This window comes from Oncorhynchus mykiss, chromosome 13, assembly GCF_057628025.1.
Source record: "Oncorhynchus mykiss isolate SJ-2025 chromosome 13, ASM5762802v1, whole genome shotgun sequence".
NCBI classification, from domain to species: Eukaryota; Metazoa; Chordata; class Actinopteri; order Salmoniformes; family Salmonidae; genus Oncorhynchus; species Oncorhynchus mykiss.
The window spans coordinates 77,686,977-77,712,689 of NC_143034.1; the positions used below are offsets into that span (position 1 = coordinate 77,686,977).

General features: G+C 45.0%; 2 protein-coding genes across 2 annotated transcripts in view; both read right to left on the minus strand.

Annotated features, from left to right (window-relative positions):
• Positions 1-371: 371 nt before the first annotated feature.
• Positions 372-3,682, minus strand: LOC149979022 (uncharacterized). Its single transcript, XM_090197777.1, has 2 exons — positions 2,184-3,682; positions 372-2,134 (listed from the first exon to the last, which is right to left on the minus strand). The coding sequence occupies exon 1, from the start codon at positions 3,680-3,682 to the stop codon at positions 2,714-2,716; it is 969 nt and encodes a 322-aa protein (XP_090053903.1). The 3' UTR covers positions 372-2,134; positions 2,184-2,713.
• Positions 372-25,713, minus strand: part of LOC110510860 (ras-related protein Rab-40C) — a 34,653-nt gene continuing 9,311 nt past the window's right edge. Inside the window, exons 3-8 of the mRNA XM_090197778.1 lie at positions 22,400-22,460; positions 10,840-10,900; positions 8,806-8,883; positions 6,181-6,403; positions 4,440-4,961; positions 372-4,290 (exon numbers count right to left, since the gene is read on the minus strand). Of these exons, the coding sequence (XP_090053904.1) occupies positions 4,687-4,961; positions 6,181-6,403; positions 8,806-8,883; positions 10,840-10,900; positions 22,400-22,460 (698 nt within the window). The 3' untranslated portion in view covers positions 372-4,290; positions 4,440-4,686. The remainder of the gene's footprint in view (positions 4,291-4,439; positions 4,962-6,180; positions 6,404-8,805; positions 8,884-10,839; positions 10,901-22,399; positions 22,461-25,713) is intronic.

Here is a 25,713-nt window from a genome sequence, read left to right on the forward strand (position 1 = left end):
GTTCAGTGGTCTATGACACTGCATCTCAGTGCTAGAGGCTATATCACTACAGTACCTGGTTCAGTGGTCTATGACACTGCATCTCAGTGCTAGAGGCTATATCACTACAGACCCTGGTTCAGAGGTCTAAGGCACCTCATCTCAGTGCTAGAGGCGATATCACTACAGACCCTGGTTTGAATCCAGGCTGTATCACAACCGGCTGTGATTGGGAGTCCCATAGGGCGGCGCACAATTGGCCCAGCGTCGTCTGGGTTAGGGTTTGGCCGTCATTGTAAATAAGAATTTGTTCTTAACTGACTCGCCAAGTTAAATAAAAGGTTAAATCTTTTATTTTATTTTTTAATCACAGAAGACACCATAACAATGACAACGTTAAGAACAGTTTTTATTGTGAAAAATGTCTGCTTTTCATACCCTAGCCTAAAACTGTACAATCAATAATTTAAAAACATGTTTCGGCTTGTTTAAAAAATAATAATTAAGAACACACTCTTGTGCTCGTTCGATCACACACTCTCTGTTTAAATTACCCAGCAGCAGCTACAACCAAAAGGAAAATAGCTATGCATCCCAAATCGCACCCTATCCCCTATGTAGCGCACTACTTTTGACCAGGACCCATTGGCATATGCACTACATAGGTAATAAAAGTGCTCTTTTAGGACACACCCATAGTGTTTACATTTTGTGTTCACCATCATTTCTCTTCCCTTAGTCCCAAAATGGCCCCCTATTTCCTATCAAGTGCACTGCTCTGTTCAAAAGCAGTGCACTAATATAAGGAATAGGGTGCCATTTGGGACACACATTAACAACCTCAACTCAGGCAACATCAGGGACACCCCCCAAACGGGGCCCTTCTCCTGACATGGTCACAAAACTCCATCTCCCATCATTCTTTGCCAACTTTAAACAAATAAAATACAAATTTAAACAGTCCATCATAATAACAACATTAATCCTATCTAGAGAAATCATTTGAGAAGGAAAAAATATATAATATCTCCGTTTCAAATTACACCCTTATTCCCCCATTATTAGGGCACTTAATTGAAAAAGTACTGCACTTATTTTGAAGAATAGGGTGTAATTTGAGGCCTTCCTGAAGTCCGACTATTATAAAGGTCAACGTTAAAGACTGCTGTCGTAATAAAAGACATTACAATATGTCAAAACGTTTTCAAATGAATGACAAAAAAGGTTTTGTTGAAAGCTCGTCTTCTCTACATGTCGAAGGTAGTGGGCTCCATATTACGATGTGCTGCACAAGAACCAAAACCACCTCTTCCCTCCTTTACAGTCTACAACCAACAGATCACCATTAGGACTCTACTGGCACCCTATTCCCTAGGTAGGGCACTACTTTCGACCAGGGTGCCATAGTGACTAGGGTGCCATTTGGGATACATCCTATGCTTCTGTCCTGGCCAAAGAACAGCATGACAACCTTTTCGTATGACCAGACCGAGAGGTTTTCCCTGACCTCATGACCTGACCATGTGACCTAACCAGGAAAACCTCACAGAGGGAGGCCTGTAAAAAGGCTGTCGGGGGGAGAAGCTTCTTTATAAAAAGCAGACAAGAGTTAAAGTCCTATTTTCTTCATTCATACAATACTGGACTTTTGAGGCGATGGATGCATACAAACTACATAAAACAAAGTCCTTTTCTCCATTACGTTTACTCAACTCCGGGGTCCCTCTCTCCCTCCGTCCTCTTATCGCCTCCTTTTGGAAAAAGGTCAAAGGTAATCGAGGAGAGGCGGCGAGAAGGGAACGTGGGTGAGAAGGGAACGTGGGCGAGAAGGGAACGTGGGCGAGAAGGGAATGTGGGCGAGAAGGGAACGTGGGCGAGAAGGGAACGTGGGCGAGAAGGGAATGTGGGTGAGAAGGGAACGTGGGTGAGAAGGGAACGTGGGTGAAAATGCTACCTGTATAAAATGAAGACTCCTCTCCACTTACGCAGCATCAGGCAAATTATGTTGACAGGGTGGAATCCCCAATAAATGTGTAACGTGATTAAACTTCTTTCTTTTTTTTTTTACATTTCAAGAGTCTTTCCCGTGAAGGACTCGGGGTAGGGTCCACATGACCATCCTCCATGAAAGGTGGCTATCGAGGAGGGGAGGAGCCTCTTCCGTTCGTCTACTAACTAATTGGCTATCGAAGGAGGGGAGGAGCCTCTTCCGTTCGTCTACTAACTAATTGGCACCACTCGACCACTTATCGGTTTCCGGATCACGCAGAAGAGAAGACGGAGAGAGGACAGAATTTTTCCCAAATGAGAAAAGGCCATCCATACATACATAGAAGAGTCTGTCCTTCTAGCGGTTGATACTCAGAGAGATACTACTCTCTCTGAGACCAGAGGGACAGTTCAGTAAAACACAGAACAATAAGGGAGAAAAATAGCTTTGAGGGCCAGGAGATTTCCCTGAATAGGAGAAACTCTGGGGCTCCACGCTCACGTCGCTGACTGTCTGTGTAGGAAAACAATATGGCCGCCCTGCAGTGAGAAGAGAACACCACTCAGCCTGACAACCAGGCTTCATTGGGTGAGTCTGGGACTACGTCCTAAATGGTACCCTATTCCCTATATAGTGCACTACTTTAGACCAGAGCCCTATGGCACCCTATTCCCTACATAGTGCACTACTTTAGACCAGAGCTCTATGGGCCCTGGCACCCTATTCCCTACATAGTGCACTACTTTAGACCAGAGCCTGTGTAGGGAATAGGGTGACGTTCACTGTCTGCACTGGAAACTGGTGCGGAGAGGAGGAGAGAGAGAGAGAGAAAGGAAGGAGAGGAAAACTGGCAGGCAGACTGGATGACTCTGGGGAGAAGAGAGGAGGGAGGGAGGTAAAGAACAAGGAGGGAGGGAGATGAGAGGTAAAGAACAAGGAGGGAGGGAGATGAGAGGTAAAGAACAAGGAGGGAGGGAGATGAGGTAAAGAACAAGGGAGTGCGAGATAATGCAAAGTGAGGGAGATGTAGGGAGAGAGAGCAGGCAGAGTGAGGGAGATGTAGGGAGAGAGAGCAGGCAGTGAGATGGAGAGAGAGAGAGCAGGCAGAGTGAGGAGAGAAAGCAGGCAGAGTGAGGGAGAGAGAGAGCAGGCAGAGTGGGGGAGATGTAGGGAGAGAGAGCAGGCAGAGATGGAGAGAGAGAGAGAGCAGGCAGAGTGAGGAGAGAAAGCAGGCAGAGTGAGGGAGATGGAGAGAGGAAGCAGGCAGAGTGAGGGAGATGTAGGGAGAGAGAGCAGGCAGAGTGAGGGAGATGTAGGGAGAGAGAGCAGGCAGAGTGAGGGAGATGTAGGGAGAGTGAGGAAGATGTAGGGAGAGAGAGCAGGCAGAGTGAGGGAGATGTAGGGAGAGAGAGCAGGCAGAGTGAGGAGAGAAAGCAGGCAGAGTGAGGGAGATGTAGGGAGAGAGAGCAGGCAGAGTGAGGAGAGAAAGCAGGCAGAGTGAGGGAGATGTAGGGAGAGAGAGCAGGCAGAGTGAGAAGAGAAAGCAGGCAGAGTCAGGGAGATGGAGAGAGGAAGGAAGGAGAGCAGGCAGAGTGAGGGAGATGGAGAGATGAAGGAAGGAGAGCAGGCAGAGTGAGGGAGATGGAGAGAGGAAGGAAGGCGAGCAGGCAGAGATCCATGAAGAGAACATCTATTATTTAACATATGAATCATGGGACAGCAGGAGGCAACACTCTGATCAACAGAGAGAGAAAGGGGGGAAGAAGAGAGGAGGGGAAAACACTAGAACTCAGTAGGGTTGTGGATCTATTCTGGATGTAGTGTGGATGTATTCTGGGTGTATTCTGGGTGTATTCTGGATGTATTCTGGATGTATTCTGGGTGTATTCTGGGTGTATTCTGGATGTATTCTGGGTGTATTCTGGATGTATTCTGGATGTATTCTGGGTGTATTCTGGATGTATTCTGGGTGTGGATGGATGTATTCTGGGTGTATTCTGGATGTATTCTGGGTGTATTCTGGGTGTGGATGGATGTATTCTGGGTGTATTCTGGGTGTGGATGTATTCTGGGTGTGGATGGATGTATTCTGGGTGTGGATGGATGTATTCTGGGTGTATTCTGGGTGTGGATGTATTCTGGGTGTATTCTGGGTGTGGATGGATGTATTCTGGGTGTGGATGTATTCTGGGTGTATTCTGGGTGTGGATGTATTCTGGGTGTATTCTGGGTGTATTACAACTCCAGCACAACCCCTCCTATGGACGAGGGTTGACCAGAAATGTCTGGTCGGGTCTCCTCAAGTCTGTGCACACACACCTCTGTCCTCCTCCTCCACTAGGTTTCACCTCCCTCCTCCTCCTCCACTAGGTTTCACCTCCGTCCTCCTCCTCCACTAGGTTTCACCTCCCTCCTCCTCCTCCACTAGGTTTCACCTCCCTCCTCCTCCTCCTCCTCCACTAGGTTTCACCTCCCTCCTCCTCCTACACTAGGTTTCATCACCCTCCTCACCCAGGGTTTCTCCTCCCCCAGGGTTAGGGTATGGGGTAAGGGCTAGGTCTGTTTCAGGGTATCTCCTCCCTTCAGGGTGTAGGTTAGGTCTCAGACTTGGTTCTCCCCACAGGCTCTACACATCCTCCCCTCAGTGGAAGGGACAGGGTCTGTTTCAGTGTGTTTAGGGTGTCAGTCTCCCCCCTCCCCCGAGACAGGGTCTATCACTAGGAGATTTTACAGTTGTTGCGTGTGCAGTTCTGTGGGGGGCTCTGGGGGGGTTTGATAGATTTAGAACGCTTCAGACTGTTCCCTTTAGACCCGCCCGCCGCGTTGGCCAGCGAATAGGAACGTCCGTGCATCATCACTGCGTTCATCCCATTGGCCATAGAGAAGGACTTGAGGTGGGACTTTATCGCCACGGGCAACGGCAGCTTGTCGATCAGGTGGACGGGCGTGCAGGAGACAATCGCTCTGCAGCACAGGTCCTGGAGAGTGAAGACTGGAGGGAGAAGGGGAGGAGAGAGAGAGTTACTTCAACCTTGTTCTGTCCTGTTACAGCATTAGCTAGCTAGCAACCTGCCAACCACAGATCATTAGCTAGCAACCTGCTAACCACAGATCATTAGCTAGCAACCTGCTAAACACAGATCATTAGCTAGCTAGCAACCTCGTAACCATAGATCATTAGCTAGCTAGCTAGCTAGCAACCTGCTAACCACCGATCATTAGCTAGCTAGCTAGCAACCTGCTAACCACCGATCATTAGCTAGCTAGCAACCTGCTAACCACAGATCATTAGCTAGCTAGCAACCTGCTAACCACAGATCATTAGCTAGCTAGCAACCTGCCTAAACACAGATCATTAGCTAGCTAGCAACCTGCTAACCACAGATCATTAGCTAGCTAGCAACCTGCTAACCACAGATCATTAGCTAGCTAGCAACCTGCCTAACCACAGATAATTAGCTAGCTAGCAACCTGCCTAACCACAGATCATTAGCTAGCTAGCAACCTGGTAACCACAGATCATTAGCTAGCTAGCAACCTGCTAACCACAGATCATTAGCTAGCTAGCAACCTGTTAACCACAGAGCATTAGCTAGCTAGCAACCTGCCTAACCACAGATCATTAGCTAGCTAGCAACCTGCTAACCACAGATCATTAGCTAGCTAGCAACCTGCTAACCACAGATCATTAGCTAGCTAGCAACCTGCTAACCACAGATGAAGGATATTGTGTGGTAATTTTACCAGCAGTAAACATCTGGTGGTTCAGAAAGGAACAAGGGAGAGCTTCTTTAGATGCGCTTCTAAAGTGGTCCTCCGTAGCGCAGTCGCTAGAGCGCGGCCCTCCGTAGCTCAGTCGCTAGAGCGCGGCCCTCCGTAGCTCAGTCGCTAGAGCATAGCACTTGCAACACCGGGATAGTGGGTTCACTTCTCGGGACCGTTCATCCGTAAAATGTATGTACGCATGACTAAGTCTCTGGATAAAAGCTTCTGCTAAATGGTATATGTTATAATATTAAAGTAGGACAGCTGTACGTAGGCTGCATCTTATTATGTTCCTACCGGTGCTCCTAAACCCTGGATTCTGTAATTACTACCTATTCATATCATCTATACCTTGAATACTTTTTATTGTGCTCCTACAATTTTTCTAATTAGGAGCACATGTACTCCTTGTAAAAAAAAATCCCCTCCCCACCACCCCCTCCTACCTCTGTTGGGCTTCCAGAACTTCTCCATGCCGTGCCTCATCAGTACGATGCGAGACAGCTCTGTGAACGACTCGATGACGTTGAAGTTGCAGAGCGGGCTGACCTCAAAGAAGGTCATGCCGTTCTTCTCCGCGTACGCCCGGGCCTGCTCCGTAGGAACCTGCCGCTTGAACGCCAGGTGGAGCCGGTTGCCTACCAGGATACGAGGTACACCCGGGGCATGCTGATGGGAGGGAGAGAGGGGGGGGGGGAATTTAAGTGGTTTACAGGAAGTAGAAAACAGTAGTAAGTTATAGAAACTGTTAGAATTGTCTCTTTTATATAACAGAGAGGAACAAGCCATAGTTGGTAATATCTCTCTAGGAGCTGATCCGTCGTCAGTATTGTAGAATAATTCTAAAGTTAAGGTACGATTGGAAAGGGAGAACGCTGATCTGAGAACTGTGCTTCCTTTCTTTCAATCCAATCAGTATCCATCCTATCAGTATCCATCCTATCCTATCAGTATCCATCCTATCAGTATCCATCCTATCATATCAGTATCCATCCTATCCTATCAGTATCCTATCCGTATCCATCCCATCCTATCCGTATCCATCCCATCCTATCCGTAACCATCCCATCCTATCAGTATCCATCCCATCCTATCTGTATCCATCCCATCCAATCCGTATCCATCCCATCCTATCAGTATCCATCCCATTAGTATCCATCCCATCAGTATCCATCCTATCAGTATCCATCCCATCCTATCCGTATCCATCCCATCCTATCCGTATCCATCCCATCCTATCCGTATCCATCCCACCCTATCCGTATCCATCCCATCCTATCCGTATCCATCCCATCCTATCCGTATCCATCCCATCCTATCCGTATCCATCCCATCCTATCCGTATCCATCCCATCCTATCCGTATCCATCCCATCCTATCCGTATCCATCCTATCAGTATCTATCCTATCAGTATCCATCCTATCCTATCAGTATCCATCCTATCCTATCAGTATCCATCCTATCAGTATCCATCCTATCAGTATCCATCCTATCAGTATCCATCCTATCCTATCAGTATCCATCCCATCAGTATCGACACGCTGCAACAACACACTTAACGAGCGTTCCCTCTGCGTGGTGTTTAGGGAAACACACGTTGCATCTTGGGTCGTTGTAGGAAAGATACGTGGTTAAAACACTGGGAAGCCTGAGCTCCATCGCTATGGGAAACGGGCCCTGGTCTTTCTAGCGGCTTCACCTTTCATTCTAACAATCAAATTCTCTAGTCTATTCCCCCCCCCCCATCTGTCTGTCTCTCCCCCCCCCCGTTTCGTATCTGTCTCCCGCTCTCTGAATGACAGGAGTCCAGTTGCAGGGTACTGTAGACTAGAGGTGAACAAACAAACACACACACCCCCCCATATCTGTCTGTCTCTCTCCCCCCCCGTTTCGTATCTGTCTCCCGCTCTCTGAATGACAGGAGTCCAGTTGCAGGGTACTGTAGACTAGAGGTGAAGAAAAACACACACACACAGGGAGGATGTCCTGTATGCTTCTGCATCCCAGAAGGACATGGTGTGTCTATAGCAGTACTCTGGGTCTATTTGGTTCTGTTCACCGAGGTGTGTTGAGGACTATGGGACAGGGTCTCTCCTCTCCTCCTCCTCCTCCTCTCCCCTCTCCTCCTCCTCCTCCATCCCAGAAGGACATGGTGTGTCTATAGCAGTACTCTGGGTCTATTTGGTTCTGTTCACCGAGGTGTGTTGAGGACTATGGGACAGGGTCTCTCCTTTCCTCTCCCTCTCCTCCTCCCTCCCCTCCCCTCTCCTCCTCCCTCCCCTCTCCTCCTCCTCCTCTCCTCTCCTCCTCCTCCATCCCAGAAGGACATGGTGTGTCTATAGCAGTACTCTGGGTCTATTTGGTTCTGTTCACCGAGGTGTGTTGAGGACTACGGGACAGGGTCTCTCCTTTCCTCTCCCTCTCCTCCTCCCTCCCCTCCTCTCCCCTCTCCTCCTCCCTCCCCTCTCCTCCTCCTCCTCCTCCATCCCAGAAGGACATGGTGTGTCTATAGCAGTACTCTGGGTCTATTTGGTTCTGTTCACCGAGGTGTGTTGAGGACTATGGGACAGGGTCTCTCCTTTCCTCTCCCTCTCCTCCTCCCTCCCCTCCTCTCCTCTCCTCCATCCCAGAAGGACATGGTGTGTCTATAGCAGTACTCTGGGTCTATTTGGTTCTGTTCACCGAGGTGTGTTGAGGACTACGGGACAGGGTCTCTCCTTTCCTCTCCCTCTCCTCCTCCCTCCCCTCCTCTCCCCTCTCCTCCTCTCTCCTCCTCCTCCATCCCAGAAGGACATGGTGTGTCTATAGCAGTACTCTGGGTCTATTTGGTTCTGTTCACCGAGGTGTGTTGAGGACTACGGGACAGGGTCTCTCCTCTCCTCCTCCTCCTACTCTCCTCCTCCTCCTCCTCCATCCCAGAAGGACATGGTGTGTCTATAGCAGTACTCTGGGTCTATTTGGTTCTGTTCACCGAGGTGTGTTGAGGACTATGGGACAGGGTCTCTCCTTTCCTCTCCCTCCCCTCTCCTCCTCCTCCTCCTCTACCCTCCCCTCTCCTCTCCCTTCATACCTCGTCAATCTCTCGTATCCAGCGGTCGATGCCTTCGAACGACCAGCGGTTTGCGATGTCATACACCAGCAGGATTCCCTGGAGAGAAAACACACACACACACACACACCATTGTTCTTTATGTCCTGTTTATAGAAGTAGGAGGAGCAGACAGGACCAGCCAAACACACTCAGTAGGGGACTTGTGTCATTAGATTGTGTGTGTGTACTATGTCATTAGATTGTGTGTGTACTGGATTAGATGAGTTTATTAGTCATGTGCACAGAGTCTCAGATGTAATTGCAGGGTACAGTGAAACTCTGTAGCTCCAACACTGCAGGTCAAAAAGAGAAGTACATGAAACAATAATACTAATATTATACTAATATATATACTATATACAGTCGGGAAGTTTACATACACCTTAGCCAAATACATTTAAACTCAGTATTTCACAATTCCTGACATAATCCTAGTAAAAAATGCCCTGTCTTAGGTCAGTTACGATCATCACTTTATTTTAAGAATGTGAAATGTCAGAATAATAGTAGAGAGAAGGATTTATTTCAGCTTTCATTTCTTTCATCACATTCCCAGTGGGTCAGAAGTTTACATACACGCAATTAGTATTTGGTAGCATTGCCTTTAAATTGTTTAACTTGGGTCAAACGTTTCGGGTAGCCTTCCACAAGCTTCCCACAATAAGTTGGGTGAATATTGGCCCATTCCTCCTCCTCGGTGTAACTGAGTCAGGTTTGTAGGCCTCCTTGCTCGCACACACTTTTTCAGTTCTGCCCACACATTTTCTATGGGATTGAGGTCAGGGCTTTGTGATGGCCACTCAAATACCTTGACTTTGATGTCCTTAAGCCATTTTGCCACAACTTTGGAAGTATGCTTGGGGTCATTGTCCATTTGGAAGAACCATTTGCGACCAAGCTTTAACTTCCTGACTGATGTCTTGAGATGTTGCTTCAATATATCCACATAATTTTCCATCCTCATGATGCCATGTATTTTGTGAAGTGCACCAGTCCCTCCTGCAGCAAAGCACCCCCACAACATGCTGCTGCCACCCCCGTGCTTCACTGTTGGGATGGTGTTCTTCGGCTTGCAAGCCTCCCCCTTTTTCCTCCAAACATAACGATGGTCATTATGGCCAAACAGTTTCATCAGACCAGAGGACATTTCTCCAAAAACTACAATCTTTGCCCCCATGTGCAGTTACAAACCGTAGTCTGGCTTTTTTTAATGGCGGTTTTGGAGCAGTGGCTTCTTCCGTGCTGAGCGGCCTTTCAGGTTATGTCGATATAGGACTCGTTTTACTGTGGATGTAGATACTTTTGTACCCATTTCCTCCAGCATCTTCACAAGGTCCTTTGCTGTTATTCTGGGATTGATTTGCACTTTTCGCACCAAAGTACGTTCATCTCTAGGAGACAGAACGTGTCTCCTTCCTGAGCGGTATGACGGCTGCATGGTCCCATGGTGTTTATACTTGCGTACTATTGTTTGTACAGATGAACGTGGTACCTTCAGGCGTTTGGAAATTGCTCCCAAGGATGAACCTGACTTGGAGGTCTACAATTTTTTTTTCTGAGGTCTTAGCTGATTTCTTTAGATTTTCCCATGATGTCAAGCAAAGAGGCACTGAGTTTGAAGGTAGGCCTTGAAATTCATCCACAGGTACACCTCCAATTGACTCAAATGATGTCAATTAACCTATGAGAAGCTTCTAAAGCCATGACATCATTTTCTGGAATGTTCCAAGCTGTTTAAAGTCACAGTCAACTTAGTGTATGTAAACTTCTGACCCACTGGAATTGTGATACAGTGAATTATAAGTGAAATAATAATAAAACTTCCGACTTCAACTGTATATATATATACACACACTATGTCAGCAGAATGTGTGTACCATGTCAGCAGAATGTGTGTACCATGTCAGCAGAATGTGTGTACCATGTCAGCAGAATGTGTGTACCATGTCAGCAGAATGTGTGTACCATGTCAGCAGAATGTGTGTACCATGTCAGCAGAATGTGTGTTCCTACCTGAGCCCCTCTGGAGTAGGACCTGAAGATGGTGCAGAACCTCCCCTGTCCTGACGTGTCCCTGAGAGAGAGAGAGATATGAGTTAACCACAATTAAAAGGGAAATTCCGACAATTTTGATCTGTGGTTAAAAAGAGAAGGTTCTAAAAAATAAATGTATCTGTGACATCACAGGATAGGATTCAAAGTAAGAAAAACAGTGATTTTCAAAACCTGCAACGAGTTTCTAGCCAGGAAGGTATTATCTTCCTCCCCACGTCACCACAAATCCCATAGCGTTTGAATATCACTGTTTTTAAAATGGTTTAACTTCTGATGATATCATCGGGTAAAACTTAACATTATATTTGTTCCTACAAAATGTAGAAAATGTGCCGTTTTCACATACAATGTCAATCTACGGTGTACCAAACGGAGATTAATGATTATCCAAGATAAAACCCAGATAATGCACTTCAGAAAACAAGGGTAGAGTAAGAAGAGTATTCATGACTTCTCTTTAGGCCAACGCCCCTAAACTACACTACCTCATAAATACCTTGGTTTCCTGTCTGATCTTGATCTTTGAGGTATAAAGTCTTCATCGGAAACTGTAGTAAACTGAACATCTGGAAAGACCTTAGCTGTGTTCGAATACCCATCCTAACATACTGCATACTACCTACTTAATGAATACCCATACTAACATACTGTATACTACCTACTTAATGAGTACCCATACTAACATACTGTATACTACCTACTTAATGAGTACCCATACTAACATACTGTATACTACCTACTTAATGAGTACCCATACTAACATACTGTATACTACATACTTAATGAGTACCCATACTAACATACTGTATACTACCTACTTAATGAGTACCCATACTAACATACTGTATACTACATACTAACATACTGTATACTACCTACTTAATGAGTACCCATACTAACATACTGTATACTACATACTTAATGAGTACCCATACTAACATACTGTATACTACCTACTTAATGAGTACCCATACTAACATACTGTATACTACCTACTTAATGAGTACCCATACTAACATACTGTATACTACATACTAACATACTGTATACTACCTACTTAATGAGTACCCATACCAACACACTGTATACTACATACTTAATGAGTACCCATACTAACATACTACCTACTTAATGAGTACCCATACTAACATACTGTATACTACCTACTTAGTGAGTACCCATACTAACATACTGTATACTACCTACTTAATGAGTACCCATACTAACATACTGTATACTACATACTAACATACTGTATACTACCTACTTAATGAGTACCCATACTAACACACTGTATACTACATACTTAATGAGTACCCATACTAACATACTGTATACTACATACTTAATGAGTGCCCATACTAACATAGTGTATACTACATACTTAATGAGTACCCATACTAACATACTGTATACTACCTACTTAATGAGTACCCATACTAACATACTGTATACTACATACTTAATGAGTGCCCATACTAACATAGTGTATACTACATACTTAATGAGTACCCATACTAACATACTGTATACTACCTACTTAATGAGTACCCATACTAACATACTGTATACTACCTACTTAATGAGTACCCATACTAACATACTATCTACTTAATGAGTACCCATACTAACACACTGTATACTACATACTTAATGAGTACCCATACTAACATACTACCTACTTAATGAGTACCCATACTAACATACTGTATACTACCTACTTAATGAGTACCCATACTAACATACTGTATACTACCTACTTAATGAGTACCCATACTAACATACTGTATACTACCTACTTAATGAGTACCCATACTAACATACTGTATACTACATACTAACATACTGTATACTACCTACTTAATGAGTACCCATACTAACACACTGTATACTACATACTTAATGAGTACCCATACTAACATAGTGTATACTACATACTTAATGAGTGCCCATACTAACATAGTGTATACTACATACTTAATGAGTACCCATACTAACATACTGTATACTACATACTTAATGAGTGCCCATACTAACATACTGTATACTACCTACTTAATGAGTACCCATACTAACATACTGTATACTACCTACTTAATGAGTACCCATACTAACATACTGTATACTACCTACTTAATGAGTACCCATACTAACATACTGTATACCCATACTAACATACTGTATACTACCTACTTAATGAGTACCCATACTAACATACTGTATACTACCTACTTAATGAGTACCCATACTAACATACTGTATACCCATCCTAACATACTGTATACTACCTACTTAATGAGTACCCATCCTAACATACTGTATACTACCTACTTAATGAGTACCCATACTAACATACTGTATACTACCTACTTAATGAATACCCATACTAACATACTGTATACGACCTACTTAATGAGTACCCATACTAACATACTGTATACTACCTACTTAATGAGTACCCATACTAACATACTGTATACTACCTACTTAATGAGTACCCATACTAACATACTGTATACTACCTATTTAATGAGTACCCATACTAACATACTGTATACTACCTACTTAATGAGTACCCATACTAACATACTGTATACTACATACTAACATACTGTATACTACCTACTTAATGAGTACCCATACTAACACACTGTATACTACATACTTAATGAGTACCCATACTAACATAGTGTATACTACATACTTAATGAGTACCCATACTAACATACTGTATACTACCTACTTAATGAGTACCCATACTAACATACTGTATACTACCTACTTAATGAGTACCCATACTAACATAGTGTATACTACATACTTAATGAGTACCCATACTAACATACTGTATACTACCTACTTAATGAGTACCCATACTAACACTGTATACCCATACTAACATACTGTATACTATCTACTTAATGAGTACCCATACTAACACACTGTATACTACATACTTAATGAGTACCCATACTAACATACTGTATACTACCTACTTAATGAGTACCCATACTAACATACTGTATACGACCTACTTAATGAGTACCCATACTAACATACTGTATACTACCTACTTAATGAGTACCCATACTAACATACTGTATACTATCTACTTAATGAGTACCCATACTAACACACTGTATACTACATACTTAATGAGTACCCATACTAACATACTGTATACTACATACTTAATGAGTGCCCATACTAACATACTGTATACTACCTACTTAATGAGTACCCATACTAACATACTGTATACTACCTATTTAATGAGTACCCATACTAACATACTGTATACTACCTACTTAATGAGTACCCATCCTAACATACTGTATACTACCTACTTAATGAGTACCCATACTAACATACTGTATACTACCTAATTAATGAGTACCCATACTAACATACTGTATACCCATCCTAACATACAGTATACTACCTACTTAATGAGTACCCATACTAACATACTGTATACTACCTACTTAATGAGTACCCATCCTAACATACTGTATACTACCTACTTAGAGTACCCATCCTAACATACTGTATACTACCTACTTAATGAGTACCCATACTAACATACTGTATACTACCTACTTAATGAGTACCCATACTAACATACTGTATACCCATCCTAACATACAGTATACTACCTACTTAATGAGTACCCATACTAACATACTGTATACTACCTACTTAATGAGTATATACTATTAGTTCATTTTAGTATACTGTAAACAAACGGTGTTGTTTCAGTTGAGCGTACTGGCATTTCGCCTGCCGACCGGAAGTTGATGCTGTTGCTATGCAACCTCTTGCTAGCTTGTTAGCATTACAAATGACTTGCTAGACATGTTAAGATTTCGGGTGTGTTCGTAAATTCAATCTGGAGTACTTTCTGTTTCACACAACTCTACTACTGACTGACAATGCTTCACACAACTCTCCAGACTGACTGTTTAGACATTTTTAGCAAATGTACTGAAAATGAAACACAGAAATGCCCCTGTGTATTCACACCCCTCTGCTATGTCACTACAGACTGAGCTGTGTATTCACACCCCTCTGCTATGTCACTACAGACTGACCTGTGTATTCACACCCCTCTGCTATGTCACTACTACCTGACATGATGACTCCTTGCTGTCCCCAGTCCACCTGACTGTGCTGCTGCTCCAGTTTCAACTGTTCTGCCTTATTATTATTCGACCATGCTGGTCATTTATGAACATTTGAACATCTTGACCATGTTTTGTTATAATCTCCACCCGGCACAGCCAGAAGAGGACTGGCCACCCCACATAGCCTGGTTCCTCTCTAGGTTTCTTCCTAGGTTTTGGCCTTTCTAGGGAGTTTTTCCTAGCCACAGTGCTTCTACACCTGCATTGCTTGCTGTTTGGGGTTTTAGGCTGGGTTTCTGTACAGCACTTTGAGATATCAGCTGATGTACGAAGGGCTATATAAATACATTTCATTTGATTTTTGATTTGATTTAACTACAGACTGAGCTGTGTATTCACACCCCTCTGCTATGTCACTACAGACTGAGCTGCGTATTCACACCCCTCTGCTATGTCACTACAGACTGAGCTGTGTATTCACACCCCTGTGTATTCACACCCCGATGCTATGTCACTACAGACTGAGCTGTGTATTCACACCCCTCTGCTATGTCACTACAGAGGGAGCTGTGTATTCACCTTGATCATCCTTGATGTCACTACAAATTGGAGTCCACCGGAGGCCAATTCAATAGTTTGGACATGATTTAGAAAGAAACACACTTGTCTATTTAAGGTCCCACAGTTGACAGAGCAACTCTACCACGATGTCAGAGGAGAACCCCCCACCACGACGTCAGAGGAGAAACCCCCACCACGAAGTCAGAGGAGAAACCCCCACCACGACGTCAGAGGAGAAACCCCCACCACGACGTCAGAGGAGAAACCCCCACCACGACATCAGAGGAGAAACCCCCACCACGAAGTCAGAGGAGAAACCCCCACCACGACGTCAGAGGAGAAACCCCCACCACGACGTCAGAGGAGAAACCCCCACCACGAAGTCAGAGGAGAAACCCCCACCACGAAGTCAGAGGAGAAACCCCCACCACGAAGTCAGAGGAGAAACCCCCACCACGACGTCAGAGGAGAAACCCCACCACGACGTCAGAGGAGAAACCCCCACCACGAAGTCAGAGGAGAAACCCCCACCATGAAGTCAGAGGAGAAACCCCCACCACGAAGTCAGAGGAGAAACCCCCACCACGAAGTCAGAGGAGAAACCCCCAACACGACGTCAGAGGAGAAACCCCCACCACAACGTCAGAGGAGAAACCCCCACCACGAAGTCAGAGGAGAAACCCCCACCACGACGTCAGAGGAGAAACCCCCACCACGAAGTCAGAGGAGAAACCCCCACCATGTCCAAGGAACTGTCCGTAGATCTCCAATATAAAATTGTGACGAGGCATATATCTGGGGAAGGGTATAAAACTAGTTTTCGAGAGCACAGTGGTCTCCATCATTGGGAAATGGACTGCTAATTTCTACGCTCCAAAATGGCCACCTAGCTTCCCAAGGCCAAAAGGCCTTCAGCTGTACAGAATGGGGCTGAGTTGAAATGGACTGCTCATTTCTACGCTCCAAAATGGCCACCTAGCTTCCCATGGCCAAAGGGCCTTCAGCTGTACAGAATGGGGCTGAGTTGAAATGGACTGCTCATTTCTACGCTCCAAAATGGCCACCTAGCTTCCCATGGCCAAAGGGCCTTCAGCTGTACAGAATGGGGCTGAGTTGAAATGGACTGCTCATTTCTACGCTCCAAAATGGCCACCTAGCTTCCCAAGGCCAAAAGGCCTTCAGCTGTACAGAGTGGGGCTGAGTTGAAATGGACTGCTGATATCTCTGTTACTCAGAGGGCAGATCGATGTATCTGTCACCACAGACAGGGTTGGGTTGGTCCTGTCCAGCACTACTTTACTGCTTCACACAACTCTACTGACTGACTGTTTCACACAACTCTACTGACTGACTCTTTCTGTTTCACACAACTCTACTGGCTGACTGTTTCACACAACTCTACTGGCTGACTGTTTCACACAACTCTACTGGCTGACTGCTTCACACAACTCTACTGGCTGACTGTTTCACACAACTCTACTGGCTGACTGTTTCACACAACTCTACTGGCTGACTGCTTCACACAACTCTACTGGCTGACTGCTTCACACAACTCTACTGGCTGACTGTTTCTGTTTCACACAACTCTACTGACTGACTGTTTCTGTTTCACACAACTCTACTGACTGACTGTTTCACACAACTCTACTGACTGACTGTTTCACACAACTCTACTGGCTGACTGTTTCACACAACTCTACTGGCTGACTGTTTCACACAACTACAGGCTGACTATTTCTGTTTCACACAACTCTACTGGCTGACTGTTTCTGTTTCACACAACTCTACTGGCTGACTGTTTCTGTTTCACACAACTCTACTGGCTGACTGTTTCTGTTTCACACAACTCTACTGGTTGACTGTTTCTGTTTCACACAACTCTACTGGCTGACTGCTTCACACAACTCTACTGACTGACTGTTTCACACAACTCTACTGGCTGACTAATTCACACAACTCTACTGGCTGACTGTTTCTGTTTCACACAACTCTACTGGCTGACTGCTTCACACAACTCTACTGGCTGACTGCTTCACACAACTCTACTGGCTGACTGCTTCACACAACTCTACTGGCTGACTGCTTCACACAACTCTACTGGCTGACTGCTTCACACATTCTCTACTGGCTGACTACTTCACACAACTCTACTGGTTGACTGTTTCTGTTTCACACAACTCTACTGACTGACTGTTTCACACAACTCTACTGGCTGACTGTTTCTGTTTCACACAACTCTACTGGCTGACTGCTTCACACAACTCTACTGGCTGACTGTTTCACACAACTCTACTGACTGACTGTTTCACACAACTCTACTTGCTGACTGTTTCTGCTTCACACAACTCTACTGGCTGACTGCTTCACACAACTCTACTGGCTGACTGTTTCACACAACTCTACTGGCTGACTGTTTCACACAACTCTACTGGCTGACTGCTTCACACAACTCTACTGGCTGACTGTTTCACACAACTCTACTGGCTGACTGTTTCACACAACTCTACTGGCTGACTGTTTCACACAACTCTACTGGCTGACTAATTCACAGAACTCTACTGGCTGACTGTTTGTTTCACACAACTCTACTGGTTGACTGTTTCTGTTTCACACAACTCTACTGACTGACTGCTTCACACAACTCTACTGACTGACTGTTTCTGTTTCACACAACTCTACTGGCTGACTGTTTCACACAACTCTACTGGCTGACTGTTTCTGTTTCACACAACTCTACTGGCTGACTGTTTCTGTTTCACACAAATCTACTGGCTGACTGTTTCTGTTTCACACAACTCTACTGGCTGACTGTTTCTGTTTCACACAACTCTACTGACTGACTGTTTCTGACTGACCCTGTAAAACAACACCTATCATACTACTGACCCTGTAAAACAACACCTATCATACTACTATGTCTGACCCTGTAAAACAACACCTATCATACTACTATGACTGACCCTGTACAACAACACCTATCATACTACTGACTGACCCAGTAAAACAACACCTATCATACTACTATGACTGACCCTGTAAAACAACACCTATCATACTACTATGACTGACCCAGTAAAACAACACCTGTCGTACTACTGACTGACCCTGTAAAACAACACCTATCATACTACTATGACTGACCCAGTAAAACAACACCTATCATACTACTATGACTGACCCTGTAAAACAACACCTATCATACTACTATGACTGACCCTGTAAAACAACACCTATCATACTACTATGACTGACCCTGTAAAACAACACCTATCATACTACTATGACTGACCCTGTAAAACAACACCTATCATACTACTATGACTGACCCTGTAAAACAACACCTATCATACTACTATGACTGACCCTGTACAACAACACCTATCATACTACTATGACTGACCCTGTAAAACAACACCTATCATACTACTATGACTGACCCTGTACAACAACACCTATCATACTACTATGACTGACCCTGTAAAACAACACCTATCATACTACTATGACTGACCCTGTAAAACAACACCTATCATACTACTATGACTGACCCTGTAAAACAACACCTATCATACTACTGACTGACCCTGTAAAACAACACCTATCATACTACTATGACTGACCCAGTAAAACAACACCTATCATACTACTATGACTGACCCTGTAAAACAACACCTGTCATACTACTATGACTGACCCTGTAAAACAACACCTGTCGTACTACTGACTGACCCTGTAAAACAACACCTATCATACTACTATGACTGACCCAGTAAAACAACACCTATCATACTACTATGACTGACCCTGTAAAACAACACCTATCATACTACTATGACTGACCCTGTAAAACAACACCTATCATACTACTATGACTGACCCTGTAAAACAACACCTATCATACTACTATGACTGACCCTGTAAAACAACACCTATCATACTACTATGACTGAGCCTGTACAACAACACCTATCATACTACTATGACTGACCCTGTAAAACAACACCTATCATACTACTATGACTGACCCTGTACAACAACACCTATCATACTACTATGACTGACCCTGTAAAACAACACCTATCATACTACTATGACTGACCCTGTAAAACAACACCTATCATACTACTGACTGACCCTGTAAAACAACACCTATCATACTACTATGACTGACCCAGTAAAACAACACCTATCATACTACTATGACTGACCCTGTAAAACACATATGTCAGAGTCAAGGCCCGCGGGCCACATCCGGCCCGCAAGAAGGTTTTTTACGGCCCCTGGGATGATCTTGATTTATTATTAGAACCGGCCCGCAGCAAGCCGGCAGCCCGCAGATCTTTTACACGCACCAATACTACATTTCCCACAATGCAAAGGTGACGCACCGAGCAGTAGGCTGCTTCATTTCAATATTTATTGGCACAGCAGTCGTCAGCATCACAGTAAAATTAACTTTCAGATACCCATCAAAAATGGCAAAACGGAAGGTGGATACTGAGAACCGGGGGTTTCAAACAAGGTGGGAGTCGGAGTATATGTTCACGAAGGTAGCTGGAAAACCTGTGTGTCTTCTGTGTGGAGAAAGTGTGGCGGTACTGAAAGAGTATAATCTGAGACGACATTATGAAACGAAACACGCGGACGCAACTGTCAAGGCCAGTTTTATTTTGGCAGAAGAGATCGCTAAATCAGCCCGGCCATTTACGGAGGGGGATTTCATCAAAAACTGCATGATTAAAGTTTGTGACGAAGTTTGCCCAGAAAAAAGGCAACTCTTTTTAAATGTGAGTCTGAGCAGAAACACCATTGCCGAGAGAGTAGACCAGTTGTCCATCAATCTAAAAGAGCAGCTTGTGAAAAAGGGAAAAGATTTTATTGCATATTCCTTGGCTGTGGATGAGAGCACCGACATTTCTGACATTGCCCAGTTGTCAATTTTCATCCGCGGAGTGGACTCCAACCTAAGCGTGACAGAGGAGTTTTTGGCTTTACGTCCTATGCATGGCACAACTACGGGGCATGATTTGTATGAAGAGGTGTCAAGATGTGTAAATGAGATGGAGCTGCCTTGGGAAAAACTCGTGGGTTTGACAACCGACGGAGCACCTGCGATGTGTGGACACAGGAGCGGACTGGTGGCGAAGATACGGGAAAAGATGCAAGAGGAAAACGCGACAGGTGAGCTGACAGCTTATCATTGTATCATACACCAGGAAGCGTTGTGCGGTAAAGCCTTGAAAATGGAGCATGTAATGAGCATCATCACGCGCACAGTTAACTTTATCAGAGCCAAAGGTTTGAATCACCGCCAGTTCAAGGCATTTCTGACGGAGTTAGAAACGGAGCATGGTGATTTGCCTTATCACACAGAGGTGCGATGGCTAAGCCAGGGAAAGGTGCTTCAAAGATGTTTCGAGCTTCGTGAGGAGATTTGTCTGTTCTTGGACAGCAAAGGGAAAGACACAACACAACTCCGAGACGAAATGTTTCTGTGTGAAATGGCTTTTCTGTGTGACATTACGAGTCATCTGAATGCAATAAACTTGCAGCTGCAGGGTCGGGATCGTGTCATCTCTGATATGTACAGTACAGTGAAGGCATTTAAAACCAAACTGACTCTGTGGGAGACGCAGATGCGGAAAGAAAATTTGAGCCACTTTCCCAGCTGCCAGACCATGAAAGAGAAGCTCTCTACCAGTGCGTTCCCGAGCACACAGTTGGCTGATAAAATAGGTATGCTTGCCGCTGACTTTCGACGCCGATTTGCTGACTTTGAAGCACAAAAAAGCAGGTTGGAACTGCTCGGTAACCCATTTGCTGTTGACGTGGAAAGCTCACCACCAAACCTCCAAATGGAGTTGATTGACCTCCAATGCAATGATGCACTGAGGGCAAAATATGCGGCAGTGGGTGCTGCGGAGTTCGCCCGTTTCCTCCCCGGCACAATGCCCCAGCTGCGCATCCAGGCTGCTCAAACGTTGTCTATGTTTGGCAGCACATACCTGTGTGAACAACTGTTTTCTTTGATGAACCTGAACAAAACATCACACAGAAGTCGACTTACTGCTGAACACCTCCACTCAATTCTGAGGATTTCTTCAGCTCAGAGCCTTACCCCGAACATTGATGAACTTGTGGAAAAGATGGGACACCACCAAGTATCACCCTCAACCTCAAACAAGTGAACATTACTGTGCAATCACATATTTAGAGTTTTTACTCAGTTCAAGTTTAAAAGTTAAAATTTAATATTTGTTTTCACTGCATGTTACTTCTCCTTAAACAAAGTGTTGTTTTTGATTAATAGATTTTTGCACTTTATTTTTTTGTATTTCAATCCAATTATATTTTAAAAATATTTCAGTTGAGTGGATGATAGAAAATTGCTATTATTGTTTTTTCTTTGAAGTAAATTTAGCCCACTTTTGCTAAAATAGAAAATATAGTCTACTGATGGTGCCTTGAATACCGGTTTCTTTCATTTAATGTTCATGTTATGGGGATATTTATATAAAGGAAATTTGTCTTTTGTGTCTGTTGAAAATTAAAGATTACTGACAGAGCCATAAGAAAATATTGCTTTATTTATCTGATCATATTGTAATATATTTGTTAGGTTTTCAGTAGGTTCAATTAGGTTCACTAGACTATATGCGTCATTTAAAAAAATTTCAATGAACATTCGAACAGTCCGGCCCTCGTCTTGTAGCTGATTTTTTTATTTGGCCCTCCGTCCATTTGACTTTGACACCCCTGCTGTAAAACAACACATTACACTGCACTGTACTAATAACCACAACGTGTTGATTCAACATGTAGGATGTACTAACCACAGCTCCAGTTTCACTCTCCTCCCATCCAGCAGAATAGTGGTGGTCTTGTAGTCGATGCCTGGATGGAGGAGAGAGGGAGGAGGTTGAGAGAGAGAGAGACAGAGAGCGAGAGGAGGAGGTTGTTGAGAGAGAGAGAGAGACAGAAAGAGAGAGAGAGAGAGACAGAGAGAGAGAGAGAGAGAGAGAGAGAAGGGGGAGGTTGAAATACAGAAGAGAAAGTGGTAGGGAGGAGGGTGAGAGAAAGAAGGGAGAGGTATTAGACATTAAAAAGCATTATCAGTTCACCTGTCCTTATAGCTAGCTGTGTGTGCGTGCGTGCGCGCGCGTGTGTGTGTGTGTGTGTGTAAAAGGACATGTCGTGCTTCAGTTGCAGTTCTCCACTTGGATGAGAAATCTTTGCTCTCGTCCTGACCAATCAAATTACTGCTAGCACTGCCTCTCAGTGCTAGAGGCGTCACTACAGACCCTGGTTCGATTCCAGGCTCATTCACAATTGTCCCAGCGTCGTCTGCGTTAGAGTTTGGCCGGGGGGAAGGCCGTCATTGTAAATAAGAATTTGTTCTTAGTTGACCTTCCAAGTTAAATAACATTTTAAAATTCACGAACTGGCATTCTTTTATTTAAAAGGAACTCAGTCCACCTTTAAAGTTACTCTTGAAAGGTGTAATAGTAATAATCAGTTCCTCTGTCATTTTGGGGCGGCTGGGTAGCCTAGTGGTTAGAGCGTTGGACTAGTAATCCGAAGGTTGCAAGTTCAAACCCCCGAACTGACAAGGTGAAAATCTGTCGTTCTGCCCCTGAACAGGCAGTTAACCCACTGTTCCTAGGCCGTCATTGAAAATAAGAATTTGTTCTTAACTGACTTGCCTAGTTACATAAAGGAACAATTTTAATTTAAAATGTCAGTCATTACAGACCTTAGAGAGACATTTATAACCTGTCAGAAATGTCAGTCATTACAGACCTTAGAGAGACATTTATAACCTGTCAGAAATGTCAGTCATTACAGACCTTAGAGAGACATGCTTGTCCCCATAGAGGTGTGAACAGTGCTTGTCCCCATAGGGGTGTGAACAGTGCTGGTCCCCATAGAGGTGTGAACAGTGCTTGTCCCCATAGAGATGTGAACAGTGCTGGTCCCCATAGGGGTGTGAACAGTGCTGGTCCCCATAGAGATGTGAACAGTGCTTGTCCCCATAGAGGTGTGAACAGTGCTTGTCCCCATAGAGGTGTGAACAGTGCTGGTCCCCATAGAGGTGTGAACAGTGCTTGTCCCCATAGAGATGTGAACAGTGCTGGTCCCCATAGGGGTGTGAACAGTGCTGGTCCCCATAGAGGTGTGAACAGTGCTGGTCCCCATAGAGGTGTGAACAGTCTGTATCATGAACAGTGCTTGTCCCCATAGAGGTCTGAACAGTCTGTATTATGAACAGTGCTGGTCCCCATAGAGGTGTGAACAGTCTGTATCATGAACAGTACTGGTCCCCATAGAGGTGTGAACAGTCTGTATTATGAACAGTGCTGGTCCCCATAGAGGTGTGAACAGTCTGTATCATGAACAGTGCTCGTCCCCATAGAGATGTGAACAGTCTGTATCATGAACAGTGCTCGTCCCCATAGAGATGTGAACATTAGATAGTTCCTGAAGACAGAGCATCTCTCTCTCTCTCTCTCTCATTAGTTATTCCCTCTATCTTCTCCCCCCGTGTCTCTGGGGGATGTGTCTGATGGAGCTGGGAGTGTGTGAAGCAGCTCTTTTGAAGCCACAGACCAGCAGCCCTGCCCCCCCCCCCCCCCCTCTTTCTCTCTCTCTCCATCGCCCCCCAACTATCAACAGCAGCAAGCTGTCACATCCAGTAGCACCATAACACCCAGACAGGCATCCGTCCCCTTTCCTCGTGCCCAGGGAGAGCTCACCCCATCGGGTACGGATCTGTCACAACCTCCCCTCTCCACTGAGAACCTCCAGGACTCCGACAGTCACACGACAGCTAGCCTGTAGACACCCCTAGCTCTGAACGACAATGACTGGGGATTCCCGGCAACAATGTTACTGTATTGAAGAAAAAGAAACCACACAACCTTTGAAATGACTTAACAAGGACAACGTAGGCAGTTCTACACACACCCTGATGAACTGGTGTGGAAGCTATGATTCCCAGCGTGATGGTAGCTAATGGGCGTCTCCCGACTCAACACACACCCTGATGAACTGGTGTGGAAGCTATGATTCCAGGCGTGATGGTAGCTAATGGGCGTCTCCCGACTCTACACACACCCTGATGAACTGGTGTGGAAGCTATGATTCCCAGCGTGATGGTAGCTAATGGCCGTCTCCCGACTCAACACACACCCTGATGAACTGGTGTGGAAGCTATGATTCCCAGCGTGATGGTAGCTAATGGCCGTCTCCCGACTCTACACACACCCTGATGAACTGGTGTGGAAGCTATGATTCCAGGCGTGATGGTAGCTAATGGGCGTCTCCCGACTCTACACACACCCTGATGAACTGGTGTGGAAGCTATGATTCCCAGCGTGATGGTAGCTAATGGGCGTCTCCCGACTCAACACACACCCTGATGAACTGGTGTGGAAGCTATGATTCCCAGCGTGATGGTAGCTAATGGCCGTCTCCCGACTCTACACACACCCTGATGAACTGGTGTGGAAGCTATGATTCCAGGCGTGATGGTAGCTAATGGGCGTCTCCTGACTCAACACACACCCTGATGAACTGGTGTGGAAGCTATGATTCCAGGCGTGATGGTAGCTAATGGGCGTCTCCCGACTCAACACACACCCTGATGAACTGGTGTGGAAGCTATGATTCCAGGCGTGATGGTAGCTAATGGGCGTCTCCCGACTCAACACACACCCTGATGAACTGGTGTGGAAGCTATGATTCCAGGCGTGATGGTAGCTAATGGGCGTCTCCCGACTCAACACACACCCTGATGAACTGGTGTGGAAGCTATGATTCCAGGCGTGATGGTAGCTAATGGGCGTCTCCCGACTCAACACACACCCTGATGAACTGGTGTGGAAGCTATGATTCCAGGCGTGATGGTAGCTAATGGGCGTCTCCCGACTCAACACACACCCTGACAAACCAGAATAGAAGGCATCTGGTGATCCTCGGGCTAAGGTCATGGTGACTGTGTAGCTACACTCTCAGGGGACCTGCTGGGTGTGTGTGTGTGTGGAGTGTGTGTGTGGAGAGTGTGTGTGTGGAGTGTGGAGTGTGTAGTGTGTGGAGTGTGTGTGTACTCTATAATACAAGGCTTGTTGTAGGACTGTGAAGTCATTCA